Genomic DNA, 12,554 nt, shown 5'->3' on the forward strand with positions numbered 1-12,554 from the left:
GGAAGGACAGGGAGCAAGTCCAGAGGAGGCACCAAGATGATCAGAGGGATGGAATACTGCTCCTATGAGGAAGTGTTGAGAGAACCGGGATTGTTCAGCCTGGAAAAAAGGTTTTGTGGCCTTCCAGTACCTGAAGGGAACCTACTAGAAAGAGGAGAAAGACGATTTACAAGGGCCTGGAGTGACAGGACAAGGGGGAATGGATTAAAACTGAAAGAGAGTAGGTTGAGATTAGATATTAGGAAGAAAATCTTCCCTGTGAGGGTGGTGAAGCCCTGGCACAGGGTGCCCAAGAAGCTGTGGCTGTCCCTGGATCCCTGGCAGTGCCCAAGGCCAGGTTGGACACCGGGGCTGGAGCAGCCTGGGATGGCGGAAGGTGTCCCTGCCCACGGCAGGGGGTGGAACGAAATTGTATTTAAGGTCCCTCCCAACCCAAGCCACTCCATGATTCTACTAAACCATGCTGCTGCAAGGTGCATCCCTTCAAACAGTTGTTTTGTCCCCACTTGTCTTGAGAAGTATTTATGTAGGTCACTTAAAAATATCCGGGGTTTTGTCTCATCCTTTAGAGAGCACGCGTGGCCTGCCCCAGGCCTATGGCTCAGCCGTGAAGTGCCTGCCCTTCATCTGAAGGATTCCCACCAGCCGACACACGTTTAGACACCATTTATGGGTGATTTTCCCCCAGACAAGGTGCGGAACCGCTAATTTGGCGCTCAGGGACAGGACCCCGCGCTCTCCCAGCGCCCTCAGGGAGCGGCGGCTGCGTGTGGGACGTGACCGGGGCCGGCGCTGCAGCCCCGCCCCTGAGAGGCGGGATGTCAGCTGACGGACAGGAGGCTTGACCAATAGAAATGCAGAAAGGACAGCAAGGACCAATCGCTGACGGAAGGGGCGGGGCCAGGCGATCTGGGTGGCGGCGGCGCGGGCGGCGCTGCGGCAGAACGCGGAGGCGGCGAAGCGGGACGGGTTGAGCTGAGCGGTGTGATTGCGAGCGGCAGCAAACATGTCTCTCTCCAACAAACTCACCCTGGACAAGGTGGACGTGAAGGGAAAGCGCGTCGTCATGAGGTGAGGCCTTACGGGGGGAACGTGCGTCGCCTGAGGGCCGCCCTGCTCCAATGCTAGGGCCGGGCCGGTGCCCCCCGGTAGCAGCCCCTTGCCCGAGCCTGGCGCGTGTCGATTTGTGCGGTTTTAGTTCCATTTTTTTCGCTCACTGGGTGTTGGAGAGGCTCGTGTATCATCATCGAGCCGGCCCGGCTCCGCTGCGGGGGACGAGGCGGCCGGGCAGGGTGTAAATCCCGGCCCGGCTCCGCCGCCCTGGATCACCCCGCTCGCACGTGTGTCGGCCACAGGAGGCTGGGGGCGAAATCCAGCCAGCCTGCCGTGCTTTTATTCCAGAGAGCTACCCCAAAAAATGCTTATTTCCCAGTGGTTTTTTTTCCTTAATGCAAATTCAAAAAGCATTGTAATAAAAAAAGTGAAGTTACGGCTCTGCTCAGCTGTCCAATTACCAATAATAATTAATTTCTTAGCAGGAATTGAATCATAGAATCACGAATGGCCTGGATTGGGAGGGACCTTAAAGCCCATCTCTTTCCATCCCCATGCCAAGGGCACGAACGCCTCTTGCTAGACCGGGTTGCTCCAAACCTCTTCTAGCCCGGCCTTGGACACTTCCAGGGGTGGGGCGTCACCGCAGGTTTTCAGCACATCCCGGTCTGAAACCCTAAAATAGGCATTCATTGCTTCTTTATGAAGCATCAGTGCCTGAAAGCCTCACGTTAAAATTGTTGCCAAATCCTGGGAGATAAGGGCACGAAGGTACATCGTGATATGTCCTGCTCGAAATGCTTTAATTATGGGGTAGTTTGTTCAAGGTCACTATAACGTGGTTACCGTGTGTGTGTTATCTGCTCTGTGAGTAGGCAGGGATAGCAAAAGTATAGCTCCTCTTATTCGCAGTCTGACAGACAACTTGCTTTTTTTACCCCTTGTCTCCTCAGCCTTGTTTTGAACTAGTTCCCTAATTTGATTAGCAGAAACCAGCCCATGTAGCAAGTACTGAAGAAGTTTGCTCAGGATTTCCGTGCACTTTCTAAGTCTGGTACAACAAAAGATCTCTCTGTAGAAGTCTGTACCTGACTTTTTTTTTTGGCCATCTGACTTGTTTTTTTCCATTTCTGAGTCATGTTACAGAGAGCAGCCGTGCATTGGCAGGAGATGGGCTGGGTTTGCCCGCTCAAAATCTCCGTTAATTAATGCTAATGAATTAATTTTGCTGTTCTGTGAGGGGCTATCCAAGCAGAGCAGGTGAGCTGCCGAGCTCCGTGTCTCCTGCCTGCATCTCACCCCTCTGAAACGAGTCACCACGTGCTCTCAGTAGTACTAAAATCGATACCTCTTCTTTTTCTCCTCATGTTCATCTAATTTTGGCGTACTCACATCCTGCTTAGCTCCGGATCCTAGTGCCGAAGCTTCAGGAAAAGTTGAGAGTGGGGAGGAGAGAGGGCTCAGGGGAGCTCAGGTTTCAATGGTCTGCAGGGGGGACGAAGGCTGAGCTGGACCTTTCTTTTGTAGTTCTGATGGCTCTGTAAAGCAAACTGTCCTTTTATTCTCTCCTTTCAGGATAATGGTGCTTTTCTTTGCCCCTTCCAGAACTCCGACCACTGTGCTGTGGGGCTGCCAGTTCAATTTCTGTCTGCTCAGCTACTCCTGTTTTGCTGGCAGCTTTTGTCTTTTTTCTTCTTTTGTCTTTTCTTCCCATTTGTTTCACGTGCTGAGTGGGCTGCAGGGGGATTCATTCACGCAGCTTGCTGAACTCGGATGTTTTTAATGTATAGAAGGATGAAGGATGCACACTCTGCTCTCTGCCGTTCGCTGCTCCAGCCATGGGTGTTCCCTCCGAAGCTCAGTGAGCAATTTCTGCCTCCGCGGTTATGCAACGCAGCTTCCTGCACATGGGCACAAGGGATGCCAGGAGAACGGGCTGGTGAAACTCCTCCCTGCCAGCCCTCCAGCTGGCACGGGTCAGGAAGTTACCTCAAGATCCAAGTCAGGTCTTCCAGGGAGAATGTGATAAGCCACAGCAGGAAGATTAGAGCTGCAGAGGACAGAAATTAAAGCTTCCTTGAACTGCCTGCTGGCCTGCAGTCCAGCCAAGTATTTCTGAAACCTCATTTGAGGACACAAGGTCACTAGTCGTTGTTCATTTCCTTTCCTTTGGATGTTCCTCATTGGGGATCCAGAACAATATTGTTTAAACATGAAAAGTTCCGTCTGGGTTTATTTCCTGCTCAGCATTACTGCTGCTCTGGTCCTGAGCATTAGGATGTGTTGGTGGCCCAGTGCTATCACAAACAGAAATGGCTGATGATACATTGATTTTAGACCAGAACTTGTCAACAGGGCAGAGGTGAACATCTAACTCTAGTTGTAACACTGCTTTTCTAGCCAGCACCTTTACTGGCAGGTTCTCTCACTCATTTGTTGAATATTTAAAATTAATAAGTAATAAAATAAATTTGTTGAATATTTAATTTTGCTTCTGATTTTTTTTAGGGTTGACTTCAATGTTCCAATGAAGGATCACAAAATAACCAACAATCAGAGGTGAGCTGTAATTTCCATCCCAAATGGAGGCCCCAAAGTCTGCTGTGTCTCTGACTTCACCTCAGGACCTGGAACGTTACCCGTGATTAAACTGTCACTGCTCATACCAGAATATTAAAGGTCTCAGAGAAAGTCCAACAATTTTTAATTAAACCTTCTGCAGTTGCTAGCAAACTACACTTAACTACAAGGCTGATACTGTGGCTGCTGTGGAAAGCATATGGAAAAAAATTGTGTTATTTTAGAGATCCTAAACTTCCTAAGCTGGCCATGACCATTTCACAGCCACATCCCTTAGGCTGTGTGTGAACGTTGTCTCTCTTACTACGCAGAAGTCTCTGTGCCTCCTGCTTACCCTGGGTCTGGGGTACCTTCTTGTCTTTGTTAGAATAATTGTTGCAGTGCAGCACACAAAACCCTGGAGTTTAGAAACAGTGATGCCAGATGTCTTGCCCTGCTGGTCTGCCACTTGCAGGAGATGCCAGCTTTGCTCACCACAGTGTTCTTCTCACTGCTCATCATTTCTCTACTGGTGCAGGATCCCAGAGTAACCCAGGCAGTGTTCAGGTGTGTCCTGGCATTTCTTAGCTGGGCAATCAGAATTTAGATTACAAAATGCATTTTAATTCCATGTCTTACATGGCTGGGAAGATAACAATGAAATGTATGAAAACAGGCTGGGATGGAGAATTGTTCTGTCCCGCTCTTGTGCTCTGTTTCTTTTGTCATTTTTGAGGGACAGCTCCCAGGGCTCATGTGTAAGTGGTACTAATCTGCTTGCCTGGTAAACTCTAATTGAGTCCTTATTAATTAGTTCTTCTGTGCTGTTACAGAATCAAGGCAGCTGTTCCTACCATCAAGCACTGCTTGGACCATGGGGCCAAGTCCGTGGTTCTCATGAGTCACCTGGGTCGCCCCGACGGTGTCCCCATGCCTGACAAGTTCTCCCTGGCCCCAGTAGCTGTGGAGCTGAAGGCACTCCTGGGCAGGTAAAGTGGAAAAGCAGCCTGCTGTGCACCAGACCCTCCCTGCCAGGGGACCTGGGTGTTTTTCTTTCCACCAGGAAGCCACTGGTGAGGTTACAGTGTGTGTCTTGTGTTTGCAGGGAGGTCTTGTTCCTGAAGGATTGTGTTGGTCCTGAGGTGGAGAACGCCTGTGCCAATCCTGCTGCTGGCTCAGTCATCCTGCTGGAGAACCTCCGATTCCACGTTGAAGAGGAAGGCAAAGGCAAGGATGCGTCAGGGAACAAGGTGAAACTTCAAGTCTGGCTTTCATGTGTGCCTGCTGTGGTCTTCTCTGCTCTTTGCTGCAGACTGACAAGGAGCCAGCAGCCTCTCTAACACACTGATTGTGAATCTGCCCTTAACAGGATGTCACAGATCTTTAGTTCAGTATGTCCCACTGTTGTGCAAAAGCTTTGAGTGGAATGTAGTGAATTTCCAAGATGAAACAGCTCAAGTGAAAGGCTATAGATGACTGTCAAAAAAGGAGAAAGAAACAAAATAGAGCTGTGCAAGAAACTGCTGCTTGTTAGGCTTCAGTATTGGATGTCTAAAATGAAAACCATTTTGGAGACAGTTTGTTGCCACCAGGCCCATAAGAATGATGCTGCTTTTCTGGGTTGTATGGCTAATATTTCTGCAGCACAGGGATTATCAAACCCTCCTCTAAGCCTGAGCAGTTCTCTAGAACCAGGCTGCCTTGCACCTCTGACATTTTGCTGAAGGTCAGCAGAGTGCTTGCTCCAGACAGCTGCTTTTCTTAGCGATGGTGACCCCGCTGGCTTACAGAGGCATTGGCTCTGTTCACATCCAGTGCTTGGAGGGAATGCTGACATGGAGTGCTGCCCTTTATGGGCTGACACAGGACTCCTGCAGCTTAGGAGAACAGCACAGAGTTGGTGAGCCTGTGCAGATGCCAGGGGGAAATTGAGCAAATCTGGAATTAATCACTGCTAGAACTCTGTGCCACTGCAGGTATACTGGCAGGGAGAAGAGTGGGGCAATAATTTAATTTTCTCTGGGAGACAATCCCTTGGTTTTGTGTGTTTCTGCAATTCCCAGGTGATTTGGCTGGGTGTGTGCATATGGAAGCCACTGCACTGAGCACAACAGGGCAGGTGCCAGTGTCAGAGCTGCCTCTTGTAAAAGCGGTGAAAGTCAGTGCTATGGAAACAATGATGGATTGCAACAGGATTGCAGCTTGCTGACTGGTACTTTAACTGTGCTTTTCCAAAGTAGATGCAGTGGTAGTGGTTCCTTCTGTCAGAGCCTCTTGTGTTCTGCTCACAGATGGTACTGGTTCTAACTGGAGCACTTAGTCTCTGTGCAGCCAGGCAGTTTGCTGAGTGAAGGAGCAGTTGGCAGTGTTGCTGTAGAATCTCTGTGATCCCTTGCACTTGTCTCCTGCTCAGGCTCTGCTAAAAAGGGCCCCCAAAGCTCTGCTGCCATCTCTTGGAGTGCCTTCCTGCCATTGTCCCTGTGGTGTCACATCTGGGTGCTGGCAGAGGCCTCCCGTGGGGTGCTGAGCTGACTGAGCAGGAGAGCCCTTGGAGAGGGGCTGGCCTGACTGCAGTCTGGGCTGTTCCCTACAGCAAGTGGCTGCCAGCCACCTCTGAGCAGGCACCTGCTGCCCTAGTGCGCTCTGCTGTCACTGCATGCTTTGAAGGAGAACTGAACTGCATAAACCATCCTGTGAGGATGTAGTAGGATGCTTGGAGGAGTCTTTTAACAGAAATACACTTGTTCTTACCCTCTACTTACTGCTCTTACCTGCATTTCCAGCACTGGCTGCTTTCACTGTGGCCTGTTGTAGTGTGCAGGCCTTTTATCAGACTGTTCATTGGTTAATCCTCAATGCAGTTGCTAAATCAGTCCTTCAGGAGCTCAACCTTTAACTTGTGTCTCTTGGAGATTGTGCTTGCTTGGTTCAGTGAGTGAGCATGAATTTGTTTAGCCTGATCTCAGCATTGCCTTGTCTCTCCACACCTTCGTGTGCTTCCTGTGTTCTCCACACAACACTGGAAGTCTGTTGGAGAGAGACTGAAAGGTTTGTGGTGCTGCAGTTCAGAAGTGTGAACAGTCTTCAGCAATAGCAGTCATGGGGAGTTTAAAGTGGAATTTAAACCATTTAAGCTTTTTTGTTGCTCCTGCTGGACTGGGAAGAAGCAAATGAAGACCATTACCCACTGGATGAACTGATGAGTTCTTCAAACTTACCTTTGCTTTGGGTTTGAGTCAAATAGCTGACTTCGAGCTCAGATTCAGAGTCAAAGTCTCAGAGTACAAACTTGTCCTTCTTTCTCTTTTTAGATCAAGGCTGAGCCTGCAAAAGTGGAGGCATTCAGAGCCTCTCTTTCCAAACTGGGAGATGTCTATGTCAATGATGCTTTCGGCACTGCGCACCGAGCTCACAGGTGGGTACCTGTTTCCCTTCCACAGGCAGAACTGCAGAACAGTATCTGCTATGGAAACACATCAAATACTGCCCCCAAGGAGTTTTAACTTCCTTTTGGGCTTATCCCAATTTCATTGTGCTGTGTTTGTTTCTCAGTAGTGGATTTACTAGAGGTAGTTGTCATCAGTGTATGCTCTTTCAGGTTTGTCTCTTGAAACAAGATCTTAAGACTTGCATTGACTTTTAGATTTTTTTTGAAGATGTAACAATTACTTGCTTAGGGCTTGTATAAATTGTCCTGCAATCACAACAGCCCTCTTTTCCAAAAGATTAATCGCTCCAGAGTTGTTATTTTCACGGAGTGTGTTTGGATATGTGTACTTGCAGACTGCAGTGGTCATCTTGGAAGAAGAAATCCCTGCTCTTGGCTATTCTTACTTGTCCTCTGGTGTCTTGGATCACTAGTTGAGATGATAAATGTACTGCAAATCAATATTTCTTTGCCAAACCAATGTCAGAAATGAAGCATGTACAGCTGTCTTATCAAACTAAGAAAACAAAGCCCCTGTGTGTGTCTTCATGCAGGTGGTAGCTGTTCTCATTGCTGCAGCTGACTAAAGGGTTGGCTTTGTAATGCTGTGAGACATGGGCATGTTTCTACACTCCCGTGTCTCACAGGAAAAGGAAATTTTCCCTTTCCTCACTTTTTACTATAATTCTGCAGCTCCATGGTAGGTGTCAATCTGCCTCAGAAGGCTGCTGGCTTCCTGATGAAGAAAGAACTGGATTATTTTGCCAAGGCCCTAGAGAGTCCAGAGAGACCCTTCTTGGCAATTCTTGGAGGGTAAGACTCGAGAACATTGTGACTGTATTTCTTTAACTGCCCTAACAAATGAACTGTTGTTTAAGCAAGTGCTTTCAAGTGTACCTGCAGTTCAGATTTGTAGCTGACTCCTGAGATGTGAGATGTGCATTAGAGAGGAGCTAACTGATATATCTGCTCCTGTGATGATGCAATGTGGCTGCTCATTGTCATTCCCCAAATTGAGACAGTCCCCAGCAATTTTTTGCCCAGATGAGCCAGGACAGCAGTTGGAGCCATGTGATGGCCCAGACATTGTCAGTGACCTTTTTCCCCCAGTTCAGGGTACAGGAGTGCTCAGGCTCAGCACTCTGTAAATTGACATGACCTCATTATGCAACAGGCCCTACTGGGGCTGCATGGGCTCTGCTGGGCAGTCAGGGGAAATCAGGCTCTAAAAGGCCAAATGAAGTTTATATTTAAATAGAAAAGAAGAAATGAAGGACTGAATAATGCTCTAGTAAGTTGAATTTTAATGCTGGCGTGCTAACTTGCAAAATTCTCTTTTTGCCCATTCCCAGCAATTTTTTTGTTGGATCATTCTCTAGAACAGCCTTGACATACCATGGTCACAATATTCATTATTCATTGTTTTTCCTTTTCTCTTTTACCAGAGCCAAAGTTCAGGATAAGATCCAGCTGATCAATAACATGCTGGATAAGGTCAATGAGATGATCATTGGTGGTGGAATGGCATTCACCTTCCTCAAAGTGCTCAACAACATGGAGGTACAAGGAGAACAATTCTGTGTCTGCTCCTAATGGTGAATGTGGTCTGAATGCCCCTTACATGTTCTGGGATTGAGCACTGGCTCTCTGCAAGAGTAGCAAGCACTGAGAAATTACTTGACAGTCCCTTTGCAAAACTCAGACTGCTGCTATGTCTCTCCATGTGCTTTAAGAAAACAATCTTTCCAGAATTGCTGTCTGAGCAGTTTTGGTGCTGATGTTCTCTTCTGTCATGACCAGGAGCTAAACAAATGCCTCTCTTATTTTCCCAAATGTTTCCTTTAGATTGGCAACTCTCTGTTTGATGAAGAGGGATCAAAAATTGTCAAGGACCTGATGGCCAAGGCAGAGAAGAATGGTGTGAAGATCACTCTGCCTGTTGACTTCATCACTGCTGACAAATTTGATGAGAATGCACAGACTGGGGAGGCCACAGTGGCTTCAGGCATTCCTGCTGGCTGGATGGTAGGTTTGAATGGGAAAGGGACTGACAGGAGGAGAGGAATAGGGTGGGTAGGACGCCTCTTAAAGGAGTAGAAAGAGTTATTGTGAGCCTTGGCAAATGTTTCTGAAGGCAGTCAAGCTGTGTAGAGTTTGTTGGTTTAATGAAGTTGAAGCCCTGTTGTTTGTTCTGAATTTCTAAGTGTAAAGTAGCTTCTGTGAGATTTGGATTAAAACAGCAAAATTCCTCTCCCAACATGCAGATCTGAATGCAGTAGAAATCCCATTTATTTGACTAGATTTTAAGTAGGGTTGGCTAATTCTTTCTAATTTAGAAAGGCAAAGCCTTTCTAAGTAAGGCTTCAAGAATCTGACATTGATTTAAAACTGACTTACTGGAAGATTAAGAAGTGTTAGGAAGATAAATACCCCCCCAGACTCCACCCTCCTGCAGCAGCAAATCTGCAAATCTGTTTGTGAATAGAGAGAAATTTTTGTTTTATGTCTGGGGTGAGGGGGAAGCTTCTGGCTGGGCATGGGTGATTTGAGCTGGGGATCAGCAGTGAGTGACTTCTCTCACTTCCCTTAGGGCCTGGACTGTGGCCCTGAGAGTGTGAAGAAGTTTGTTGAAGTTGTGGGAAGGGCCAAGCAAATCGTGTGGAACGGTCCAGTTGGGGTCTTTGAGTGGGACAAGTTTGCCAAAGGAACCAAAGCCCTGATGGACAAAGTGGTAGAAGTAACTGGAAAAGGCTGCATCACCATTATTGGTAAGTGGTTGTGTTCTTCTATTTCTAAATGCATGGAGGAAACTTGTGATGGCCAGCACTGTGATAAAAATATTGGTCAAATTATTTTCCTCAGATTCTCCTCTGTCCTTCAGCTTGGGCCTTCAGTTGGACAAAATCTGAATTTCTTGTGTCTCATGGATTCTGTTTGTGCTACAGGTGGTGGAGATACAGCTACTTGCTGTGCTAAGTGGAACACTGAGGATAAAGTCAGCCATGTCAGCACAGGAGGTGGTGCCAGTCTGGAGCTGCTAGAGGGTAAATCCTCTTTTATCTTCTTTTGTTTGAGTAAAAGTGGAGTTCTGAGTGCTTTACCATTATCATTTATCAATAAAGCACAACAACAGAGGAATGTCTTTTCTGTGCCACCATGTGGAGTTAGTCACATTTAACTTTAGAGCTACAAGCTCCTCTTGTTCTGTAGCCTTCACAGAGGAATAGGGGAAGGAAAATGGAATATTCCTGCAAACAGCACAGCGTGCTTCTCCCAGAAAGCAAAAATACTGGGATAGAAAACAAGAGTGGGCTGGATTTTGTCACGGATCCCTCACGACATGCCACCCAACCTGTTGAAAATGCTCGGTTTCTGATAGGGAAGCCTCATCAGAACAGTCTGGAATTCTTTCCAGAAGTCTCCTCTTCCTGTTTGGAATTCCCTTGGTTTTGGGGGGCCCTCTAGTGCTCACCGACAAACCTGCACGAGGGTACTTGGAATTCAGAATGGTGAGGATTGAAGGGATTCTTGTAACCAGTTCCATTGTTCTCTAAACGACTTTTCATTTCCTCTGGTAATTTGCCATTTCCCAGTGTGTGTAAATTATCCAATGTTGTCAACTCCTCTGGAGAGGAGAAACTTCAATAAACTGCCTTGCAGCTGCTGTTTGCAGGAGTAAGATGGGAGACAGAGCTTTTGTTTCTGTTGCCTAGGGAGTGATGGGGAAGGGAAAGAATGCAGATGGCTCGAAGGAAACGCTGTGTATTCAAAAGCACAAACTTGTCTAAGTTTTGGCCCAAAATATGGGTTTGTGTGTGTGATCTTTTAAATGTAACGGAAGTCTGGCTAATTAGAAAAGCTTCTGAAGATGAAGAAAGGGGGAAAAATCCCTGAAAACTCAGCAAACTAGTGAGTTGTGAACAGAGTTACAGTTCAGTCCTGCTGCACAGCTTGAGCATTAGAAGGTTGTTTTCCTAAGGAAAGGCAAAACCATAGTGGTGTCTGTTCATTATTAAAGTAGGACAAAAAGCTAAAAATGCTTTAGAAAATGTTGCACTGTATTAATCTAGGCCCTTGTACTCAAAGATGAGAATATTCTTTGATTCCGTCAGTTGCAAAGAGATATGTAAATGTCTCAACCTGAGTGTTTTAGTTATTTAAAGAGCTGGGACTCATAGGAGGCCTTTTCTCTTAATTAATTCTTAAAATTTCCACCACACTTCCCAGAATTCTATTTATGTGCTACTAAGGATTTAAGAAAGTATGCAGCAACTCCCTAAATCAATCAAAAGTCTGTTTGCCATCAAACTTAATGGAAAAGGGTGTTTGGATCTGGCCCTAGCAGAGACTCGGAGAGAAATGTGCCATTACTGCTAATTGAGGGTTGATGGCTGGGCTGTGTTAGGAATCTCTCTGCTGACATCTGAGTGCAGCTGTGCTCTGGGTGCATTCACTGTGTGGAGCAGGTCCATGGAACCACCATGGTCAGCCTGGAGCCAGACTCTTCCGTTTTCAACCTATAATTCCTGATTCACTTTTTAAAATTACCTCTCTTTGAATGTTGCAAAGTTGTTTGAGCACAGAGAGGTCTTAACCGTGCTGCTGTGTTTTATCTGCCCCCAGGTAAGGTTCTCCCTGGTGTGGATGCCTTGAGCAACGTGTAGAGAGCAGAGCCCCACGCCCTGGTCCCGTGCACAGCCCCTGAGATCCAGCACTTCAGCGCTTCCGTATTCCAGCTCTGCCAGAGGCAGATCCCAGAGTGTAAACCGGAACGGGACCTTGGAGCAGGAGAGAGCAGAGATTTTCCTGACTGCAGTTTACATGATGTGGGTTTGTCCACTGTTACCCCACTTGAATTAACGTAGTGAGTTGAAGCTGTTGTTGTGAATTTAGAGTGTATATATTTATATTTTGCCTTTTCAAAGAGATTAATCCCTGTTAGATGTATATCTCAGAAAGGAGTGCACTGTCCAGCTTAAAGGCATTTTCATCACTTGATGTCCTAAAGGCATTTTCATCACTTGACACGGTTCAGAAAACAAAGGGGACTCCAGTTTTTTGGAGGTTTTGGAGATTGTAATAGCTGCTGAATAAACATATTTCAAGTGCTCCCAGTTGTATGTTGTCCTTATTTCAGATTTTTAGAATGGTCTGCATTAAAATACCTTCTAGCATCTGGAATCTGAGCTATTTTTCCTGTTTGCTGTAATGATAATATTTCTAAATCTCCTTTTGTGTTTGTTCAGTGGTTCTATAAGCACCCAGTCATCATCAAAGTGAACTTGGTTGGAAAGGAAGTAAATTGCCACAGATGTGCTGTAATGTTAAAACTTCAATGCCCCTCATAATAAAGTAAGATGAAATTTTGAATGTGCAAGTCAAGTAAGAAAAATGCAAGTTCAGCTCCTTGTCATCTAGAGAACTTGCCTCATAATGGGGAACTAATTTATTTAATGTCAATAGAGGGAGAATATTGAAGACTGAGACAGGTAAAATGAAGTCCCTGGCAAACAGA

General features: G+C 46.5%; 1 protein-coding gene across 1 annotated transcript; it reads left to right on the forward strand.

Moving 5' to 3' along the window:
• Positions 1-907: 907 nt before the first annotated feature.
• On the forward strand, positions 908-12,149 carry PGK1 (phosphoglycerate kinase 1). The gene is made up of 11 exons (XM_041484675.1): positions 908-1,071; positions 3,562-3,612; positions 4,446-4,601; positions 4,718-4,862; positions 6,924-7,027; positions 7,733-7,852; positions 8,485-8,599; positions 8,885-9,064; positions 9,630-9,807; positions 9,985-10,083; positions 11,663-12,149. The coding sequence occupies exons 1-11, from the start codon at positions 1,007-1,009 to the stop codon at positions 11,701-11,703; spliced, it is 1,254 nt and encodes a 417-aa protein (XP_041340609.1). The 5' UTR covers positions 908-1,006; the 3' UTR covers positions 11,704-12,149.
• Positions 12,150-12,554: the final 405 nt, after the last annotated feature.

The sequence above is a fragment of the Pyrgilauda ruficollis genome, unplaced genomic scaffold, assembly GCF_017590135.1.
Source record: "Pyrgilauda ruficollis isolate IOZ18807 unplaced genomic scaffold, ASM1759013v1 scaffold67, whole genome shotgun sequence".
Lineage (NCBI taxonomy): Eukaryota > Metazoa > Chordata > Aves > Passeriformes > Passeridae > Pyrgilauda > Pyrgilauda ruficollis.

Bases quoted from the DNA above. Each gene is read 5' to 3' on its own strand.
- PGK1 (XM_041484675.1), top strand. From the start codon at position 1,007: ATGTCTCTCTCCAACAAACTCACCCTGGACAAGGTGGACGTGAAGGGA. The intron at 9,065-9,629 runs GTAGGTTTGAAT...CACTTCCCTTAG, and splicing joins GCATTCCTGCTGGCTGGATG to GGCCTGGACTGTGGCCCTGA. The intron at 9,808-9,984 runs GTAAGTGGTTGT...TTTGTGCTACAG, and splicing joins AGGCTGCATCACCATTATTG to GTGGTGGAGATACAGCTACT.